The 21,963-nt window shown below is 42.6% G+C and overlaps 2 protein-coding genes across 6 annotated transcripts; both read right to left on the bottom strand.

Moving 5' to 3' along the window:
* Nucleotides 1-363: 363 nt before the first annotated feature.
* On the bottom strand, nucleotides 364-6,096 carry alpi.2 (alkaline phosphatase, intestinal, tandem duplicate 2). The gene is made up of 11 exons (XM_062450567.1): nucleotides 5,976-6,096; nucleotides 5,475-5,591; nucleotides 4,051-4,166; nucleotides 3,701-3,875; nucleotides 3,000-3,172; nucleotides 2,596-2,721; nucleotides 2,361-2,430; nucleotides 1,659-1,797; nucleotides 1,303-1,493; nucleotides 1,094-1,210; nucleotides 364-875 (listed from the first exon to the last, which is right to left on the bottom strand). The coding sequence occupies exons 1-11, from the start codon at nucleotides 6,052-6,054 to the stop codon at nucleotides 595-597; spliced, it is 1,584 nt and encodes a 527-aa protein (XP_062306551.1). The 5' UTR covers nucleotides 6,055-6,096; the 3' UTR covers nucleotides 364-594.
* Nucleotides 6,097-10,562: 4,466 nt separating this feature from the next.
* alpi.1 (alkaline phosphatase, intestinal, tandem duplicate 1) lies at nucleotides 10,563-21,400 on the bottom strand. 5 transcript variants are annotated; one of them, XM_062450736.1, is made up of 13 exons: nucleotides 21,260-21,400; nucleotides 20,798-21,173; nucleotides 20,409-20,586; nucleotides 16,789-16,908; nucleotides 16,055-16,170; nucleotides 15,162-15,336; nucleotides 14,494-14,666; nucleotides 14,171-14,305; nucleotides 14,020-14,095; nucleotides 13,745-13,879; nucleotides 13,372-13,563; nucleotides 12,171-12,287; nucleotides 10,563-11,864 (listed from the first exon to the last, which is right to left on the bottom strand). In XM_062450736.1, the coding sequence occupies exons 2-13, from the start codon at nucleotides 20,816-20,818 to the stop codon at nucleotides 11,593-11,595; spliced, it is 1,710 nt and encodes a 569-aa protein (XP_062306720.1). In that variant the 5' UTR covers nucleotides 20,819-21,173; nucleotides 21,260-21,400; the 3' UTR covers nucleotides 10,563-11,592. The 5 variants fall into 5 exon arrangements, with proteins under 5 accessions (XP_062306720.1, XP_062306722.1, XP_062306723.1 ...); XM_062450738.1 differs by having other exon boundaries at nucleotides 20,798-20,979; nucleotides 21,260-21,394; XM_062450739.1 differs by having other exon boundaries at nucleotides 20,409-20,571; nucleotides 20,798-21,390.
* Nucleotides 21,401-21,963: the final 563 nt, after the last annotated feature.

Here is a 21,963-nt window from a genome sequence, read left to right as displayed (position 1 = left end):
TATCAAAAAAGGGTTGAGCTTGTTCTCTCGTGCGTCAGGGAGTTGTTCTTGCCTACGCGCGTCCCACCTGCTCGGGTGCCATCTCCACCCAGTTTCAAGGTTGTTTCTAAAAATGAAGAGATAGAGACACAAAGAACAGCCTGCTTCCCACACTCAGTGTGAGACCCTATGTTTAAGCCTGAGCACACTTCTAAGTTTCATAAGACATAACTTTAATAAGCACAATATATTCTTTAAAGCTGTAAAACAACAATTCAAAGACACTATGTTACACCTACACCAGCCATCTTACAGCAGCTTCTGAACCAGATTTAATCAGTTTTAGCAAGGAGTGAATTTTCATTCACATTTCACTTTGACATTTTATTGCAAATAATTTAGAATAATGTACATGGAGAAGTGGAGTCTGTAAAACAACAATTCAAAGACACTATGTTACACCTACACCAGCCATCTTACAGCAGCTTCTGAACCAGATTGAATCAGTTTTAGCAAGGAGTGTCTATATGTACAGTGAGGGGAAAAAATAAAATAAAAAATATTCAAAAAAATTGTCATGATTGTGTCATAAGACGTTGTTCTCCACGTTGTGGATCAGGCCGATGTGAGGGAGATGAGGACGGGTACAAGACCAAGCAGCAGCACCACCAAGCTGGGGTGGTGGGCTCCAGCATGGTCGGGGGAAGGTTCCAGATCGCAGTCCTCGTAGGGCTCAATGCAGGCTGCATAGGCCATGACATGGGCAATGTAGCTCTGCTCCTGGACCCCGTGGAACAGGTGGCTCATGGGGCCCTTGGCAAATATGGCCACATCCTCAGAGCCGTGCGTCTCAGAATCGAGAGGGACTGCCGACTGTTGTATGTACTCCTTGCTCTCTGAGGATAAATGAGATTAAAGAAGATTCAGACTTGCATGGCCGTTGTTTTAATCCAATGCAAGCAGTATATGTTATATAATAACACCATGTTTCATTCCCATTCATTCATGCGTATGTAATTTATATTAACATCACAAGGGGGCGCTAGTAGAATATTTTTTGCCTATAACGGAATGTCTGACAGGAATTCCTCCATCATGGTTTGACAGCAAGTACCTGCAACACTGGCATTCACATCTGGTCGACTTCCATTAATTATTATGTGGCCTGGTCCATTTCCATAGAGGGTAGTGGTGAATCGTTTATCATCCATAGCATATGTCCGGGACAATCCTTTTAGAGGCATATGCACACAACATTAGGTATTTCTGTAATGTAGCATGTTTAATGTTTTGTAAAATTTAAACAAATAAGTAAAGTTTTACCCAAGACAGGATTTCCTCTTTCTGAATAGCCCCCAAATGAGAATACATGGGAATGGTCTGCGGTGACCACAGATAACGTGTCCAGCTCGTTGGTCAGTTCAGCTGCTCGTCCAATCGCCCGGTCAAACTCCACTGCTTCCGTCAGGGCATAGCTGGCTTGGCTACCGTGGTGACCATGGTCAATTCTCCCCCTTGCAGTTTAAAAGATGGCCATAGTCGTGTCATGAGTAAGCAGTAGCTGTACTGAAAACATCCAAACGAGTTTCAATATAAAAAGTATTTAAAGCTAACATTCAAAATCATCACTAACAATAATTTAGTTCAGTCTCCACATTATAGTTCCAGAGACAAGGTACTCATCTTCCACGAATAGGTAGAATCCATTGTGGTTCCTGCGAAGGATCTTGATGGCTTTCTCCATCATTTCAGTAAGAGAGGGGTCCATGGAAGGGTCACGATCCTGCTCGTAACGGGCGTCTTTTGGCTCAAACAGGCCTGCAGGTAGGACACATGATCTTGTCATATTTACTACTACTGATACTGCTGCTACATACTACCAATCATCGTAATCTCATGGAGGCAGGAGTCAAGGACGTAAGCTTACAATAACAAATTACTACTACTACTATAGTACTGATACGAAGACTGCTGCTGCTCCAACTACAAATACACATTTAAATATGTGGACTATCTATACTAAGGGTACATAAACTAGCAGTACTAAGTGGGATTAGAATTGAATTAACTATACAATAAAATAAAATATTTTGTGAGCAGTTGTGAACTGTTCCAAAACATAACCGTTAAATATAAATTTGGATCAATCAAATTACATATTTACATACATATTACAGCTAAAACTTGCCTTACACTATTTGGGTGCCTTACTCTGGACAAGAATGGTAAAGTATATCTAACTGCTTTTACATTATCTTGAGAACCCTCAGTCACATTCACTAAAATAATGGTTGGTGTTCCTGACACAAAGATTCTGAGCAATGTAGAATGTGTGTTTCGAACCATCCCTCAAACATCTATCCCCCAAAGAAAACTCTTACCCATCAGGAAATCAGTCTTCTCTGGGTTCACTTTGTCAAATTCAGCTTTGTTCCAAACATAATGTGCATTCTGAGGGCATGAGACAGAAGGGAAAAAAACAAATATATAAGTAGTTAAGGATTTGAGGTGTATTTTTGTAGTCACACAGCATACAAGTTGTCATGAGAGCCCCTCCAAAATGTCTCCATTATCATTACGTCCAGACAGACATACAGAGAGACAGACAACATTTACTTGTTTGCCTTGCAGCCACACAGCAGTGAGGTCAGTCTTGTCCAGGCGATCGCCTTTTATTGTTGGGTACTCTGGGTCAAAGGACTCATTGCTGAACATGTATTGCCTCCCTCCGCCAAGAATGACCTATCACAGCAAACACAGGTCAGACAGTTAAGCCAATGGGAGTCCATGTTTCAATTAATGGTTCCTGAGATGATGTGGTGAATGTATGACGTGGATGTCCCCCAACTCCAAAGTTAAATATTTGGTAATGACTGTTGAATATTTGGCGGTCCGAAAACAACCACACAATTATCCAACACTGCAAAGACACTTCTCTATTATCCACAGTAAGAGGCGCTGTTTATTGCCAAGCAGTTTCTGAGAAGCCGAGCCAAAATGTCTCACGCCTCATGTCGTACATTGATCTCCGTGTTGTGGACCAGTTGGTAGGCGATGTCGCGGCAGCCTCCGGCGACAGCGTCGGCAGAGAGTTCAAGGTCGCTGTACCAGCCGCGGTCGGCAGTGTGAGAGTACGCAGCCCCAGGAGAAGCGTGCTGAACGCGAGCCGTGGAAACTATTCCCACTGACTTCCCTAGAAACACAAATAGATACATAAGCTTTGTAGAATACAGTAGACAGCGGAACACTACTTTATTGATCCCAATGGGGGTTTCTTTGGATAAAAGCATCTGCTAAATTACAGGAATAAATGTGATAGAAACGTAAAGAGTCTGTAAAGTACTCATCCAAAGAGCCTTTATCTGTATAGTCAGTAACCTCACATATAAGGCGCAAACCTACATACCTGCCAATTTTCAATTGCCAATGGCTCAATATCTAAATTTACTATGTGAGCCTTTAAGGGGTCTGATAAAGACACTGTCTGTGCTGGTCGGCAGGCTTGCTGTCCTTTCCCTCATTGATAACCACTGGTTGGTATAAGGTCAGAAGGTGCCTATGCCTGGGACGTAAGAAAAGAAAGCTAGCAGGTGAGGAGAAGAAGCTAGGACACAAGGAAGATGACCTGAAGTTCGGTACAGTAAGTGACAGCCTTGTATACCGGCAGGCCACACCAATGCTTCTCGTGGGAGGTGGGAGAGGAGGCAAGGACATGCCTTACCTGCCATTTTGGCCCGGTGGAGTACTGATTTGACCTCGTTGCCGAAGGTGCTGCCGCAGTTGTAGCGCCGAGCAGAAGCACTGAGCCCCAGGGTTCCGTAGTTTGCCTTCACGCCACACAGGTAGGCCGTGGCTGTGGCAGCGCTGTCGGGCATCTGCTGGTCAACGTTGTATGTCTGCGAGGGGCAGCCACAGGCCACACACACACACACACACACGACCACGCATGCACACTTTTAATTGTCTATATGACAGACATGAAGCGGGAACATATTCTCTGGGTCAACTTTACAAAACATGCCCAGGAAGGCCAGGGCAAGATGGGAAAAATAATGGATAGATTGTGGAGACCTTAGACAAGGCCAGGTAAGGAAATGTGTCCATGACCAGACTCGACTCCTCTCCTGTCTTCCCCTCCATCTGCCCTTTGAGGATACGTGCCGCAGTTATAGTAGGTATGCCCATGCCTAGGAAATGGGTGGAACAAGACACAGACAACCTTTACACAAGTCAAACATTGAGGACAGCTCCTGGGTGGAACCCTCCTTTCACGTGATATAATTAGAGCTTATGAGTCAAGGTCTACCTCTCCCTCTTCATAGACTTATTTCAAGAGAGACGGACAGAGACTTTAACTTACCTAACTTTACCGGTGGAAAGAAAATAGTGCTAGCTTTCCAGGAAAGGTTTGATGAATTGAATAAAATAAATCATATTAAATGATCATTTTTTCATTTATATTTAAATACGTTTTCATCTGCCCATCCAGGTGAAACTCTAGTATTTGTTTACAAAAATTGTTATGGCTGTTTAGTTTTAAAAACCCAGTAATGCTGTGGATCTGTGATCAGACCTGCGAACATTGGGTGAAAACAAGTTACTCTTGAACCGATAGATAGATATCTCATGAATAAACGTTAATAATTCTCTTGCTAGTCTATTTTGTGAATCTGAAGGATTTGATGTACACAGTGTGGAAGAAATTGGGATTTCCTGTGTGCTTACATTATTCACTAATCAATAGAACTAGTCATTGGATACTAGTTAGTACGTTCTCATGTAAGCTTACTATTAAAAAGAGTATATTGTGTCTATGTGTCAGGTTAATAGATGTTCGGGGTGACTAGTTGTATTGATTAGTGAATAACGTAAGCTCACAGGAAATCCCAATTTCTTCCACAACAGTAAGTTACAAACTGGCCTTTTACCTTGGTATTTGTTATTATCTTGTTATATCTTGTTTTTTGTTATAATATAATATTATATCGTGTTCATGTGTCACTTTAGTTATGAAAGTAAAGATCAATGTCACAATTTACCTGCAGTGACAGACAATGGTTGTACACTCATTTCTAAGCAATTTATTAATAGTGCTGAAATTGCTTGAGCAGCAGGATTGTGCCATGACAAAGGTCTCTATTTGATAAGGGCTTGATTTGATTCTTATCGATCTATTATGAAGTGCTCTGTCCAAGTACACTGCCACATTTTATTGCTGTAGAGTATGTTTTGTGTACTCTCAACATAACTCGATAAGGAATATTTACATATTTCACATATATTCACATATTTTATATATTTTATTTCTACTATGCTCACTGCATCAATTGCCTACACCTCATTTACCCTATAATTAAGAATTGTCAGTCAGATTTTCCCATTCTTACTCTCTCTCTCTCTCTCTCTCTCTCTCTCTCTCTCTCTCTCTCTCTCTCTCTCTCTCTCTCTCTCTCTCTCTCTCTCTCTCTCTCTCTTCTCTAAGTTAAGTCATTCACCATCCCCCAGGAAAAGAATGAGGTTCTTGGCTTGGTGGAGATTAGGCTTCACATCCAGAGCCTTCTGCAGAGCTTGCTTGGCTTTGTTGTTCCAGTAGCTTGGGTGCTGCTCTTCCTCTAAGGAATGAACAAAGAATACACAGTCGTGATGTTTTGTCTACCCAACTAGCATCCAACCACAAAAGAAACCATGAGGAAAGAACTTTTTAGTCAGACCTGACCTGGCCAACAACGAATAGCAGTACAGTTTATGTGTTATTTATTATTAGCTGAGTCACTTTGTGTTCAGGAGAGGTTTCAACACAGTGGTTTATATTTTTCATGGGAAAAGTAAACTTATAGAGTATGACTGTAGAGTAATCCAAATAGGATGGTTAAAATGTAAAAAAAAAAAAAATAATTCACAGCATTTTATAGTCTTTTGAATTAATTACTGAGAAATTACATTTATTAATTGAAAAACAAAACCCTGTTTTACTGATTGTCTTTTCTTCTACTCACCTGGAATGATAGAAAAAGAAAAATCCAAAGAGAGAAAGAGTAGTAATCCAAGAATGATTGGCGAATGTTGTACAGCCATGGTCTTGAGTTACATGTGCGTTAACATTAGAAATGGAACCAAAGTCAGGAGGGTTTAAACTCAGACCTGGGTGCAAAGGGCACACTGACAGTGCAGACTTCCCATGTGCATTTGTGGGTGTTATGCATGAGGACACACACAGGTATATAACACACACATGCAGAAGTTACTTGACTGTTTGACAATTTGATTGTCGTGTTATGATGTTATGTTTTGTTTTTACTTTGTTTGTTTTTTTAAGAAAAGGTTTCTGAAGAGTGAACTTTGTCAAAACAACCTTGAGGGGGTCTCTCAGAGAAGATGAACCGTTGTACCGTTAGCAAGGAATACTGATGCTATTGTCTATGATTGTGTGTTGACGAATGTGATGGAAAGACACATAAGAGATCTTTAATTCATGCCCTGTCCAGTGTTCCATGCTCCATGCTGTGTAATGATAGCCTGGGTGCCAACCGAGCTTAGCCCTGCCCACAAATACATTTGGTCTGGAAGTTGGGTCTGGGGTCGCTCAGTTGGGGAAAAACTATGTCCGAACAAGAGCTGTTCGGACCAATCAAATTGTCAGGGCGGGCTTTATACGATGATGGACAGATGATCAACAGTAACGTAATCAACCACGTCACCAAAGAACGCTTGGGTTGAATTTGTTTTCAACAAACAACATACTACATTGCTCTGATTGGTTGTAGGTCTATCCAATTGAGCGAAGAGGCATTTTTTATCCGGGTTCGGTTGAAACACGCCCCATACTCACAGCCCAACGGAGCGGTATCAGACTCATATTCTGACTAGAATTATGAGTATGACAACGTCAGGCTAGTGTAATCAGGGCCGGCCCTACCACATTTGGCGCTCCAGGCGAGCTTCACTCGTGGCGCCCCCCTCCCCCCCCCCCCCCAAAAAAAACCAAATTAAATTAAAAACGATTTTGCACGAAAACGGAATTGCAACTTTCAAGCGATGAGGGAATGTGTCCAATATCTCCAATATTGTTTGGAGCTATAGAAGGGGGCGCAAAAAAAAACTGCCCAGCAAAAAAAAAAAAAAATCTTGTTTTGTTTTGTTTTTTGCGCCCCCCTCTGAGTGGCGCCCTAGGCGACCGCCTACACCGCCTGTAGGAAACACCGCCCCTGAGTGTAATGATATACTGTTGTTGAAAATTGTGCTTGAAGACAAGTTGTTAGCATGTTTAAAGTTGGATTTCATGATGCAATCGAGAAAGGGTAGCAAATGTGAAAAATGCCAGAATAGTCTATTAAATTGCAGCTTTCACTTTTCCCAGGTTTCAACAAACTCTTTAACATCAATTGGAAGATACAGCTTTTATGCCTCATGAAGGAATGATTCCCATGGTGTAGTATGCTGGACAACTTCAACGTGAGATGGCAGCAACCTAATGAGTGGGTTGTTTTGGTTGCTGCCACTACCAAGGACAAGAGCAGACTGCAGCGTGTCATCCGCACTGCTGAGAAGGTGATCGGCTGCAATCTGCCAACCCTCGAGGACCTGCACCCCTCGAGGACCCTGAGGCGAGCGGGGAAGATTGTGGCCGACTCCTCCCACCCTGGACACTCTCTGTTCCAGCTCCCCTCTGGCAGAAGGCTGCAGTCCATCAGGACCAAAACCTCACACCATAAGAACAGTTTCGTTCCATCTGCTACTGGCCTCTTCAACCAGACCAAGGACTCCCACTGACATTTAACACTTTATCATCTATTATAAGTCCATCCGACACCTATTTGCACTCCGCACAAGCCACCTTGACCTCATTTGCATGATTCATATTCATTCATATTCTTATTTTTATATATATTTTAAATTGTTTAATTTTTAAATTGTTTCGTTCTTCGAATTAGTTAGACTATTGTACTTCTCTACTTTTTATTTAAGATGCGCATATGTTTATTGTTTGCACCTTCCTGCCACAGTAAATTCTGTGTGTGTAAACTTACATGCCTAATAAACCAAATTCTGATTCTGATCCTGAAACTTTCTCGGCCCCTGTCTCCAGCGTGACCAAGCTGTCGCTGTCGCCCTCTAGAGCGGCCCATCCTACATCATCGACCCCCTGAGTGACAAAGTCCTTCCGCCTTGCCTCCCGGTTGTCCTCCAGACCCTCTTCGCCCTTCAGCCCTGCCTCCCGGTCACCCAGAATGTAGCTTCTTCAAGCGCCCCAAGTCCTCACATACAGCTTCACCTTATTGAGGTCACTCTGCTAGCTGTTGGTCACAGTGAGGATGAGGTACAAAACACTGATACTTTGCTCACGCTGCGCCCAACAGGACGGGCCCCGCATAACTCAAGGACATCGTCCAGCTGCACACACCGACTCAGGCACTTCACTCACAAAAGGGTCCTGGCACTCCCACAATGCAGTGCTTCTTCAGTCCTCCACGGTAGGGGAATGAACTCCCCGTTAAACTCTTCATCCCTACCGTTCTTCTGACGTGGTCTCAAGACCAACCTCTTCAAACTTTACCTCAACTAACCATTCTTTTAGTTAGCATAAGGGCACCGAAAGCAGAACTTAGCAATACGTTACTTATTGTGATACTGGCAAATTTGGCTCTTCTCTGCACGTTGTATTTGAGATGCTGTTTTCCCGCTGTCTGACAAGAGACTGCACCCAGAAAAGTGTTTGATGTTGCACATATATATTGTTGTTTTTGCGTCACTGTACTATGCACTATTGTGTTATTGTTGCACTGTAGTTATTATTATTGGTATTGTTCAGTGTGTCTGAACAATACGTGTCAGAGGCTGAGGTGTGGTTACTTTACACTGTGGCAAACAGACCGTTCCTTGACCCCGACCACCAAAATACTATTTGAACCAGGCACTTATGATTCTTGATATTCTGCTGTACTTTATGCACTGCTTTGTACATTGCTTTGAATAAAACCTCTGCAATATTCATAAAATGTAAAAAAAGAAAAAAGATATATACATCTATATATTTACACAAATATTACATAAATACGTAAATTAAATGTACATTACATAAATAAATAAGTAAATTTAAATGTAAAGTTTGTGTGAATGTACACAAGAGCAAAAATACGCATGCACACATACAGCAATCCCATTACACAAGGTGATAAATATGGACAATTGGACGATGAACGGTAATGACAAAACATAATTTTATTGGGCATGACCACTCCGTCTACGATCATAGCTCATTCACAAAAGAATAGATGGAAGTATTGGTGTAGTAAGAAAACTATACAGGCTGTCCAACTACATGGATTGACAGACACAGATTAAGCATTGTGTGCTGTAGCAAACCTACATGCATTTTGGACATTCTTTTGCCATATTACGATTATGTGAAAGATACTTTGCTTGATAATTGTGAATATCTTGCATAAATTCAAGTTTGTGTGGCCTGTGGCCTATCAATTTAAAGTTTTATCACTTTAAAGTGATAGTTCCCAATAAAGGTGTTCATGTGGTCATTAAAGTAATACATTAAAAAAGTAGCCAATGGGAGTCTGCAGAGTCAGCTAGTTAGTGCATTGTTAAAAATGCGCTCCATAAAATACGGTACACTTTTTCTGGGAAAATGGTTGATAACAACAACAACATGGTGGTAACAGAAGTAAGAGATCACACCAAATTGGTGTATGGAAGATAACTAAGTTATCTATGAGTTATAGTTATTAACTTGAGTTATTAACTATGAATTCATTCTCTCTATTATTCTATATTATACCATGGTCTGGGTGAATACTCGATTCTGATTGGCTGCAGGGGTGTCCATGATGTAAGGGATAATGCCCATAATGGACGATGCGGAGGCGTGAACCGGTTGCTTCCGCGGAGTCCATTATCAGGTGATATTGGACACCTGAACATTGCCTTTTAATCTTGCTAGCATAACGTTAGCTTTCGGGCTAATAGCTCATCCAAAGGAAAGCCGGTGTTGGTTCTATGAGCTGAGCGGTCTATAAAATATTAGAGTTGGCTAAGGTTAAAAAACGTTAGATTTCTATTGCAAAACACATGAAAACATAAATTAATGTTTGGAAAAAAAATCGTTGGCAAGTGACCATGGTATAAGCGGGATAATGCCCTTCGAGGTGTACAATATCACCTGATAATGGACTCCGCGGAAGCAACCGGTTCACGCTTCCGCATCGTCCATTATCAGGTGATATTGTACACCTCGTCGGGCATTATCCCTTACTTTGTGTATATTTTCTTTTAGTAAAAAAAAATGTTTGTGTTTAAAATCTATGACATTTATTGCATGTAAACTAAAATCCATTTGTTAAAGCAATTGTATTATGCTTTATTGTACAAATAAAGTATGATTGTTAGTGTGGCACACCAATTCAGTTCTGATTATCAATCTTAACATTCTTAGCTTTCACAGACACATTGGTCACACACATTGGCCTATTTACTATATGATTTCAGTATCTGCAGATTCAGTTTGCATATTTGTGACCAGGAAATGTCAAGCTTACACAATGGCGTAGTTGGTTCCGAGATATTCTATTGGCTGCATGTTTCTTTCTCTTTATGACATTTGGTGTTTTGTTTATGATGTCTGACTCAGATGTCAAAGCACTGCAACACTTATCCAGAACAATCAACCATTAAACCACTGAATCAGGAGTTCCTTTCATTGCAAATTGACATTATAAAATGTATATACTGCTGATTAGATAATAATCCGTACTCTGTACTCTATTACTGCTCATAAAAGATGGTCTAGTCAGGAAATGTTTCTGAATTAGTAATGTAGCCTGAGGAATACGTTGAGTAAACTGCAAGGGTGCTAAATTCTCAACAGAGTACTTGAGCTTTCTTCAGTAACATCAGAATACATGTATGACATTTGGTATTGTTTTATGATGCCTGACTCAGATGTCAAAGCACTGCAAAGCAAAACAATGTTTTTGTTTTTACATTTTATACATATTCAAACATTTGGTAACAGATGGTATAAAAATACACAATAAAAATGTTCATACAAAATACATTCATTAAAAAAACACACATAGAAAAGGAGTATAAAGGTAATTGGCATATATATGTATGTACAATCTGAAAAAGACAGCTTCATCAAGTTGGTGACACAGAGGTCAGCACACAAGCTTCAAAGACCATAAAAAAAAGTTCATCAACCTTCTGCAATGCTGAGGTAAACGTGATTTTCTCTTGTTAACTGTGCTTTGTGAAACAGTTATGAGCAAGTGTTTGAATACATTTCCGAACAAAAACAATGTGATATGTGCTCTGATGCAGGTCCACTTGATCAGCTACTAAAAGCATTTTCTTGGAAAATAAGTTTCAATGATAAAGATGGGAGAAGTGTACTGCAGTAATGAGTCATGATGATTACAATGGTTCTGTTAACCAGATACACTTCTCAGTCATCTGCTATTCATTCATCAATTAGAGATTAATGATACACTGGAACTTCGATTTCACAATTGATTGTATAAGAGTACCTTTTTGTAAAGAAACACTCCCACATTGAGCCGTGCGTGCGAGACAGAGAGCGCGTGTGTATGTGTGTGTGCGCAGTCATCTAAACAGGAGCAACAGGAGGACGCTGAGACTGAGAAGCAGCCCAGGGAAGGGGTGCCCGTGGCCCTCGGACGAGGGTGGCTTGGGGGGGCAGTCGGTGTAGGGTTTCAGACACGCGGCGTAGGCCATGACGTGGGCCACGTAGTTCTGCTCTTTCACCCCGTGGAAAAGGTGGGCCATGGGGCCCTTGGCGTAAATGGCCACGTCCTCCCCTCCGTGGGTCTCAGAGTCCAGGGGTACAGCAGCCTGCTGCATGTACTCCTCATCATCTGAGGAGAAAGAGGGTTGCTGATGATGTAAACAGTTTAAGAGCACATACTGGTCAACAAAAACAGATACACAGACCATTCACAGTCGTAAACTCTAGTACCATAACCCACGACAGTAGCGGACTGGCCATCGGGAGCACCGGGAGAATTCCCGGTGGGCCGAAGCACTTTTGGGCCGGAGGGCCGGTCTGGATCAAAGTCCGGGGCCTATCTTTACTCCCAGTCCGTCCCTGACCCACGACGTTGGAGGTTATAACTGGTGATAAGACAGCGCTGACTCATATGATATCCCCACCCATTACTCACAGTAATCTACCAGAGTGATGTTTCCTCGGGTACCGTTCACATGCACATAACCAGGACCGTTGGCATACAGGATGCTTGTAAATGGCATCTTGTCGTCCGCTTGCTTTGGTGCCAGACCTGAAAAGAAATGCTCAATGTTTGTGGGTGTCGGTTGAATAGTAGACATTTTAGTAGACATGCTTACCTCAGCACAAAGAGACACAACAAAAAAGATTGCTTCGCTTTTTTGCCTTTACCTGCCCCTTAAATACTCTGTATAGTTGGCTCACCAGTGAAGTGTGCGGGGACCTGGGTTCGAATCCAGCCCTGGCCCAATCCTTCATGTCCTCCCCTTTCTCTCTCCCTAACATTTCCTGTTGATCTTCACCATCTTTGTCCCACTAAAGCAAATATTCTCTACAATATGTACACAATTTATGCAACAGTTAGTTTTGACCAAGTAATTTGATTTGACAAGAGGCATTCCACGAGTGCTGATATTTCGCCATAACAGCACTGCTTTTAACTAAACATGCATCACTCCGCTTACATTAACAACCCTTAGTCGCTAGAGTGCAGGAAAACGTTTGTGCTGCTTGGCAAGTCCAGTCCCAGTCTAGTGGCGGAACATCTGTTGTTGGCTTGTTAACCAATGGCATCTTATTTAAACAATATCACACTCAAGGATGTACGTTACTGCTTAATATCAGCACAACTTGTGATTATCTTCAGCATTTGGCTTGTCATGGAATATAGCTTGAACGTGATTTGTACATTTCTTCTCTAAAAGGGTCAGGTTTTAAACATTTCCTTAAACATCTCTTTTCAAGGCAAGGTCTACAGATGAGGTGACGTCATTTCAGCAACCATATTTTCCACCAATAAAACAAATACACTTTTTTGTATATTCATCCCAGATTACCACAACTAAGTCTGCATGCACCCCTCCCCCTTTTCATGAGGATTTTTGAAACTGTAAATCAAATATGATCATTTCCATATTCAATCCGTGCCCATAAAGTCCCAAAGATTGGATGGAAGGTTGGTTAAGAAAAAAAAACGGACTTGATTTTCAGCATCGTGAAATATTCCTTTGCTTGTGAAGATAATGTTCACCACCTTTGTGTAAGAGGATGACCCTCAACTGGGATTTCACATGACCATGTCACTTATTTAGTAATCACTTCACAGGGCCTTTATGCCGCTGTGTCCTGGGCCATACCAAAGATGGGGTTCCCACGTTGGGTGTTTCCTCCGAAGGTGAAAACATGCGAGTGATCCGCCGTAACGACGGTGAGCGTGTCAGACTCCCTGGTGAGTCGCGAGGCGCGCCTGATTGCTTGGTCAAACATCACCGTCTCGGTTAGCGCAAGCTTGGCAATGCCATCGTGATGCCCGTGGTCGATTCTCCCTCTTGGAAAAAAAACACCCACATCAACGTAAAGTCAGTATTAATGAATCTACTCTATATTATGATAACTAAAACGTGGAGTACAATTGTCTTCCATTTTGCTTAGAGCATTCTAAGTAGTACACTAGTATAGTATTGTGCAGTATACTAGTACAGACTATACAGTAGTGTAAATAGTACTCATCTTCCACAAACAGGAAGTAGCCTCTAGGGTTCTTGCTGAGAATCTGGATGGCCTTCTCTGTCATCTCCACGATGGAGGGGTCTCGAGAGATGTTCCGGAACACCTCAAAGCGCATGTCCTTGGGCTCGAAGAGACCTAGAGAGGCAAGATGAGATCTTTCATTGAATTTTACATTTTGAATATTTGTTTGTGCAGATATTTCTTCTGACTGCAGATTGTACACGCATGCAAGTATTTCCATTACGAGTTTCCAGTACATAAGATAAGTACTATACCCATGAGCCGGTCTGTTGTTTTCACATTGACCTCGTCAAACTGTTTTCTATGCCAAACATACTGTGATTTCTTGTTCTGAAAAGGACAAATATCTGAGAAAAGGCTGCAGTATCAAGTTTTTACAATATGGAGAACCAAATAGAAGCTTACCTTTTGGGCATTCAGCCAGACATCGATGAGATTCCTCTTGTCCTTGCGATCTCCTTTCCTTGAAGAGGAGGTAGGGTACTCCGGATCTGGAGTTCCTTTAGGAGTCATGTACATCCTCCCCCCACCCAGCACCACCTATCAGGGCAAGGATATCGTAAGAAGCTGACAATAGTCAACAGTAGAGGGAAAGAACAAGAAGTAGCCAAAATGATAACTATTAACCAACCAGTCTGCTTTATTTAAATGTGTTCCTCTGTGTGTGTGTGTGTGTGTGTGTGTGTGTGATGTAGAGAAAGCGAGACAAAAAAGAAAAAAAGTCTTACGTCAATATCAACGTTGGTGACCAACTGGGTGGCGATGTCAACGCAGCCCTGTCGGCGGGCACCGGAGGGCATGTCGGCATCACTGTACCAGCTGCGGCTCACGGAGTGTGCATAGGCGGCTGCAGGGGATGCGTGCTGGACGCGCGTAGTGGTCACGATGCCAACGGACTTGCCTGTGAGGAAACACCAAACACTTGACAGGCAAAACACACACACATACACAACAAACAAACGCACATACACAGACATGCACCAAGCCCATACAATGCCTGATAGCTGGCAGAGATATGTCTGTGACACTAAAGTCCATCCTTTGTAATCTTGTGATTGATTTCCATCTATATCAGGGATGAGATGAGCTTAGAGCGGTGCTCTAGAGGAGATAATAGTGTAATCACACTTCATGCACTTCCTTATAATGACTGTCATTCAAGGACAGGCTGACAAAGAGTGCGTGTCAGTCAGAAGAAAATCAAACATTCATTATCGTATCTCTAATTATGGTTGTGTGAATGTGCATCACTGCCAAAGGGCCAAGTTGCCAGGTGCCAAACTGTATCTGTAGTTGTGTTCTAGCAAATTTCTGTTTTCTTTTGCATACTTTGACAGTATATCCGTTATTATCAGATTAGTGTCTGTTATTGAAAGTGTGCTAAAGTACACCATACCTTGTGCTTTGGCACGCCGTAATACAGAGTATACTTCATTGCCGAAGGTAGTGTTGCACTCATAGGCTACCGCATTAGCACTGAGGCCCAGCGTTTTAGCGTTCGCCTTCACCCCACAGTGGTACGCTGTAGCCGTGCTTGCACTGTCCGCTACCTGCTTATCTACGCTGTACGTCTGGGAAGCAAAACACAATCACAAAAAGCATCAAAACATTACTGCAAACCTATGAGGTCTGCTGTCCATTTCAGTTGGAATCCTCAAGAACAGCTTCTTCATCAAATGTACAATTGTAAAAAGGATAAAGTAATGTAAATAATTGTTAGAATATGATTGAAAATGCTGCTGGAAAGGAACTTAGACTAGTCTAGACCAAGTTTGCATGCCCATATATTGTGACTGAAATGTGAAAACAGAAGATTATGCTGTGTCATAAACCTTTTTTTGACCAAACACCTAATCTCACTCTCAACCATAATATCCAAATTGTTTCTATTGCAAAAACATAAGCGAAAAAAAAAGATTTTCCCATGCCGCACAAAGAGGACTTTACAGAGCTGAAACAAGGAGGAATGAGACAAGAAGCAACATGTTTGGAAAAAAAAAAGTTTGAAAACCATGTCAAGCATACACACACAAAAAAAACACACCCCCACCTCGAGGTGGCCCGACACCATTTGATTTCTACACTAATCTTTCCTCTCAGTCCCTCTTGTGACATTAGCAAACAACCTTAGTGTGGGTATCTTTACTGTTATTCATGTTTTTGCTATCATGTGTTTATTGCCATTAAGAGTTGCTAAACTGTTTTTCATTGTTTTTTAAATTTTTTTATAATGACAATAAAAATCGAATCTAAATCTAATCTAACCCAAGGGTTCAGAGGGGATCCCACCTTCGAGAGGGCCAGGTAAGGGAAGCTGTCCATGGCTAGCACCGTCTCCTCTCCCAGGTGGCCCTCCATCTGGCCTCTCAGGATTCGCGCGGCTGACACCGTCGACACCCCCATTCCTGATTGACAAATGAGTTGACAAATGTACTTTGTTGCAGCTGAACTCCTACAAACCTCGGGTAGTTTATATTTTAAGGAAGTCTGCTTCAACCTTCATTGGTTCTGACGCCGAGGTGAAAAACATTAAACAAGCAATGAAAGAAGTGAATGTCTAACAGCATATTACAACCACACTGGTCATGTATACTGTGCCTTTTCATATGACTAACATAACTATTCAGAAGTATATAAATTGGACCTCAAGATGAAACAGGTTTCTCTTTACCATCAATGGAATGACCCATCGTTCTGATTCATCCATTCATTGAGCATATGTCTCAGTCAGGGTCCTTGAACCGTTTTAAAATATTTCAAAACATCCATTGGACACGTGCCTGTGCTGGACAGCTAACACATTAAACTCAGCTCTGTTGATTTTGCGAGTCAAGACATCCCTTTTCCAAACTGACAAAGAAATCAGATACTAGCAAGATCGCAGCAGATAGAAGTATCACAGCTCTAAGTTGTAAGCACACATCGTATTGTGAGGCAGGGGGAAAATGCACAGTTCCAGACAATGCCATGCTCGACATGAGCACCATCTGGTTATCGTATGTTGAACGGTTCCGGCTCTTTACCATCCCCCAGGAAGAGGATGATGTTCTTGGCGCGGTGTGCCCGGGGGCGGAGCCTTAGCGCCGCCTGCAGGGTCTCCTTGGCCTGAGAGTTCCAGTAGGCCGGCTCCTTCTCTTGCTCTGCTGCTCGAGAGAGATTAAGGAAAGAGAGAAGGAGAGAAAGTGAGAGTGAGAGAAAACAAGAAGAAAAAAAAGAAATGTGGTGTCAAGTTGGACATCCGTGCGTCTTGGTTTGGCACCTACGAAACGGCGTGGCCTCAAGCTATGCGGAACAGATCTGAGGAGCTGTCAGGAAAAAGGTTAGCGAAATAAAGACACCTTGACTAGGATACTGTGGGTGGACTGGAAGACCGGGCCGATGGTTTAGCAGGAAGTAGAAAAGAACATTCCACCACGCTGCACACCAAAACAACGGAAAGACAAACAGTCCATCCATCCCAGTGTGTCATAACACTTTACACAAGCCGGGTCTGAAACACACACTGGTCAGTCACACACACAGACACACACTCACACAGTTAAACACATACATTCCCTCCCCCTACAAACCACACACACACAACCTCTTCACACACACACACACCTGACCACTTACTCACCGCCCCAAAAGGTTCACCTGTGTCAGCCCATCCTTCTGTACTTTCACCCACACTGTTCTAATGTTACAACCAGGGACAATGGCCCTGCTGTTTCCTCACCTTGGTCCTCCGCGAGGCCCCCAGAGGAGAGCAGCAGAAAGCCCAGAAGGAGCATCCACAGCCTGGGGGCCCAGCTCTGTGACACCTGCATCCCTACCCTGGAGCCTGGGCGAAAAGGAGCTTCCACACCCAGTACTTAGGACGAGAGAGAGAGAGAGAGAGAGAGTGTGCCTCCCCAAACCTTCAGCCCAGCCTTTTAAATCTTAGGGTGTGTTGCCGGCAAAGGCCACAGCCAGCTCATAGGCTTAGAGAAGGGGAGAGAGAGCGAAATAGAGAGAGGGAAAGGATGAGAAAATTGGGGGGAAAGCAGGGACCACACAAGCTCACGTATAGTTCCCCACACGTCGAAGTGATCTCTCTTCTCTTTCATTTTTTATTTGCAATGTACCGTCCCCGTTTGTTTTAAAAGGCTGGATTCATTTTCTCTCCCTCTCTTTTGTCGCTTTCTCAAAAATTGGGTGTCATAGAAATTGAAATACCCTTTGATGTGGGAAATGCTCTAATGGGTATTTTTATGCACCAGTTGATTTGACTGAGAAAAAAAATTGGCTGCCCAATTGGTGTTGGCATTCGACACAATGCAAATCACAATCACTGCTTTTTCATTTCTCTCTTCCCCCCTGGAAAAAAGATTTTAGTGTGTAAAAAGGGTCCAACGGTTTTATTCTCAGGAATATTATGATTGAGTCATGATGTGCTCTGGATTTCATGCTAGGGTCATATTTCAATTTTCTTCACTAACTATGTATATGCCTGTAAAAATACCTCTTGACTCCATTATCAACCAAACTTGCAGTTTTTTTGTCGGGGAAGTATACATTTGTCATTTGTGAGGTAGTCGAGATCGCCTGGGGTTGACACATCCTGTTAATTTTACTTCACACAAACACAACAACTGTTGATTAAAACAAAGTGAAGCCAGGATTGTTCAGTTAGAGGCCAAAATCTAATAATCCTTTTTTTAAAGTACACCCAAACGGATTTAAATCCCAATGCATCACTGCAGCATTCTCTCCATGTATACTCCAGATCTTCATTCTCTATAAAACCTATGGAAAATATGATTTTCCTGAAACAGTAGGGAGCAGGACTGCCGTTAGTCACAGTAGACAGCTTCTGTGGTAGATCTACTTGTCTGCCAGTGCCAGTGAGTCATCAGTGGAGAGTGGTGGGTTGTGGTCATTGTAGTCACGTGATCAAGCTAATAAAAACAGGGGAATCGGAGGGGCTTCTTGGACAGGGGCCTCCCATAACGTGGCCGCACCATGCAGACCCAAATACCAGAGCAGACACGCGAGCCTCCGATCTTGTGGAGACACGTCTGTCCATTGTCAGGATTGCTCAGTCGGAGGAGAAAGGCTGGCTTATGTCGGCAAAGGTGACTGTTCTTAACTCAAAATAGCTGCAGGTTATTATGGTCCTCTTTTTACTCTCTCTTGCGTGATAACTCTTTTACAAAAGTCGGGAGGGATTTTTTTGTGTGACTTCGATGGCTCATAAATTGAATTGAACCCACCACGACGAAGGAAAAACGTTCACCACTCAAGTCTGTATCTGTGACAGGAGTGTACTCCTACGGAAACACATGTGCATGTCGGGTTTCACACACAACTGCAAACGCGCACATCAAACATCTTACAGTAGTTGCTTCAAGAGATACTCCATACACTCTGCAGAAAGTGGGCCCAAATGTACATCCTGTATTTCACAGCTTCCAACAAACTGGCGTCTGCTGGATAGCTTGTGTGAATTATAGTGGTTTGACCAGATCGTGTTTCTAGATTATAGCTCAGAGGAAATGTTTAGGTGCAGGTTTGTCAGACCAGAGATGTGGGTGGTGTAGACCACACATCCCCTTCTCATAGAGAGGGAATATCCCTCTTCCTGTCTTTTGATCTTGATTGCAAGGGCAGTTTGAACAGATAGAGATGGAAGAGACTGCGGGAGATCAGGAGAGATACGCACATTACAGAGAGCAAAGAGGAGAGAACGTGCAGAGACCGAAAGGGTGAAATTGTGTGTTTATCGCGAGGAAGACTTGAGGACCGATTGAGAGGGAAGGAAAGAGAGAGACAAAGAGAGCAAAACGTGGAGAGTAAAATGAAAAGAAAAAAGAAAGAAGTGAGAGACGGACATTGACAGTAACTGAAAGACAGAACTGCTAGAATAATCAGCCAAGCTAACTCCATAGCACCATGATGTCGTTGATCTGTTTTGGCTCGGTCACATCTATGGCGCAGGGAGATGCTCACATCCACCCAAATAGACGGTGAATTATCCCATAAATCTGGATCAATAAGTAGAATGAGTGGGGAGCGTTGATGACGTAACATGTAACTTTACACGCAGCTGTGCTGAGCTTTCTTCTCAAGACCAGTGCTACCCTTGGCTGGCTGCTCGTAAAAGGGGATTCTTTTATAGCTGCAGGAGCGCTTGATTGGGGGACAATTATAAAAGCGACACGAGGCAAGGTCCCTCACAGACACCAGCAGCACTGGTGAGAGATTATTACTCAGAGATCAAACAATGTGCAGCTTGAGAAGCAGCAGGCAATAAACTGAAGTTACTGGTTCCCATAAAGAAAATATATAGGGGTTACTTGATCCTAATAATGGTACAGTGGCAAAAGTAGCCATGGTTAGCCTTTTGTTTTCAGTGACTCAATGATAATACGTGAAGCAAAAGTACAAAGACTGAACACAATTTTACACAAGTGGTTAAGCTTGCGTATTGTACATGTGAGGTTTAATGAACTATATTGTATTCCTGAGCGTGATGTCACATTTGTAATGTATTACTATGAAGAGGCCACCATCACTCCATGTAATCCTGGGTGTGAGCAGGCTTGTATGTCATTGTTAACTAAACTAAAAGCTATAATCTTTTTCAGATAGAAAAGCAGTAATTCATAAAAAAAAAACTTACCTGAGCCTTCCACTGTGGAGCAGCGGCATCCAATTAGAAGAAGGGCGCACATCAGACGATTCATCTTCTTTGTCCTGGGGCCTTGGTGTTCGGGGTGTGGGTCTCCTTCTCTCTCTCTCTCCCTCTCTCTGTCTGCCCTGTACTTGAATCCTTCCTGTAAATTCTGAAACACAAAATCCTACAAGCTGGCTGCCTAAAGCTTTCTCCAAAACAATGGCTGGCAAAGTTCTCACCTCTAGGGAACAGAGGAGTAATAAATGACTGACGTAAAACGCCCCCCCCCCCCCCCCCACAACCCAACTTCCTCATTATAGCCTATGCATCCTTTGTTTTACAGGGAAAGAGAAGAAGTAAAAAAAAGGGAGGGGGGGGGAACAAGCACCACTCACCTCTCTTGCACTTCCATACATTCTACACAGCCCTCTCCCACTGCCTTGAGAGTCTCCAGTCCATTGCTCTCAGGCTGCACGGCTGCAAATCAAAGTGTTGTCTTCCTTCTTCACGGGCACAAGCCTTTTCAAAGGTCTCCTCGGATCGGGGCTTTAACTTGGATCTTTTAGGGTTGTGTTGACTTGAGTTTTTTGAGAGAAAGACACACAGATGCACATGAGAGACAACTCACGCACTCTCAGCAGTACCACTTCGGAATACAATGGGATTGTGTACAGATATGTGAAAACCAACAATTATGCCGAAAAACAACCTTATCTGGAACTACGGAGTCAGAAACAAATTAGCATTCGAGGTGCTGGTTTAATGGGCATCCTAGTGGGGAAAGAAAAAGTTGGAACTGGCACACATGCAAACTTGACTCCTTTCCTCCTCCCAAAGAAGTAAATCTTTTCACTCACCTCATGTCTCCCACACATCAAACAGCCCTCGTTATCCACACAGGCATAAATAAAGGGTGAGAAACATTGAATGAGAAATGGAAGGCGGATGTTTGGCTCGCTAGATAGGCAAGACGTTCATATCACAGTCTCATTGGAAACACATGCTGTAGTTCTTTCACCTGGTACGACCTGCCGCAGGAGTAAGTAGGCGCAGAAACATGGAGATGGATGCTAGATAATGAAACGCGGAGCACTTCAAACAGTATTTCATCCAGAGGCCTGACAGGATCCTCTGTTAAGGCACGTTCAGTCATTTTTCTGCGCCGATTTAAATTGGTTTGCCTACATTTGTATGCAGATATAATGTCCTTAGATGTTGAGGCAATATTAAAGAGAATTGAATTTGTCTTCCATTCACATTCTGCAAAACAAAGGCCTCAACAAAGGCTGACTTTAAAGAGTAGCTTTTATTTAAGCCTACATAAGTGACAGGTTGATATGAAGGGCATATCAAGGCATGGATATGAAGTTGGATATTGCCGATACTTGAGTTTTATTTTGTCAGTCAGAATCCCTTTTGCTTTTATATAGAACAAGTTCCCGATGTCCTCCTTAGATCCCAAAATGGTTCTGAACAACTACACAACCACTCTTTGTGTTCTTGCAGGGGCCAGAATGTTCTTATAACAACAGTATGGAGAAGGATGAACCCAGCAACAGAT

This window comes from Osmerus eperlanus, chromosome 24 (assembly GCF_963692335.1).
Source record: "Osmerus eperlanus chromosome 24, fOsmEpe2.1, whole genome shotgun sequence".
Taxonomy (NCBI): domain Eukaryota; kingdom Metazoa; phylum Chordata; class Actinopteri; order Osmeriformes; family Osmeridae; genus Osmerus; species Osmerus eperlanus.
The sequence above is the reverse complement of the archived record's forward strand: the minus strand, read 5'-3'. Positions and strand labels throughout refer to the sequence as shown.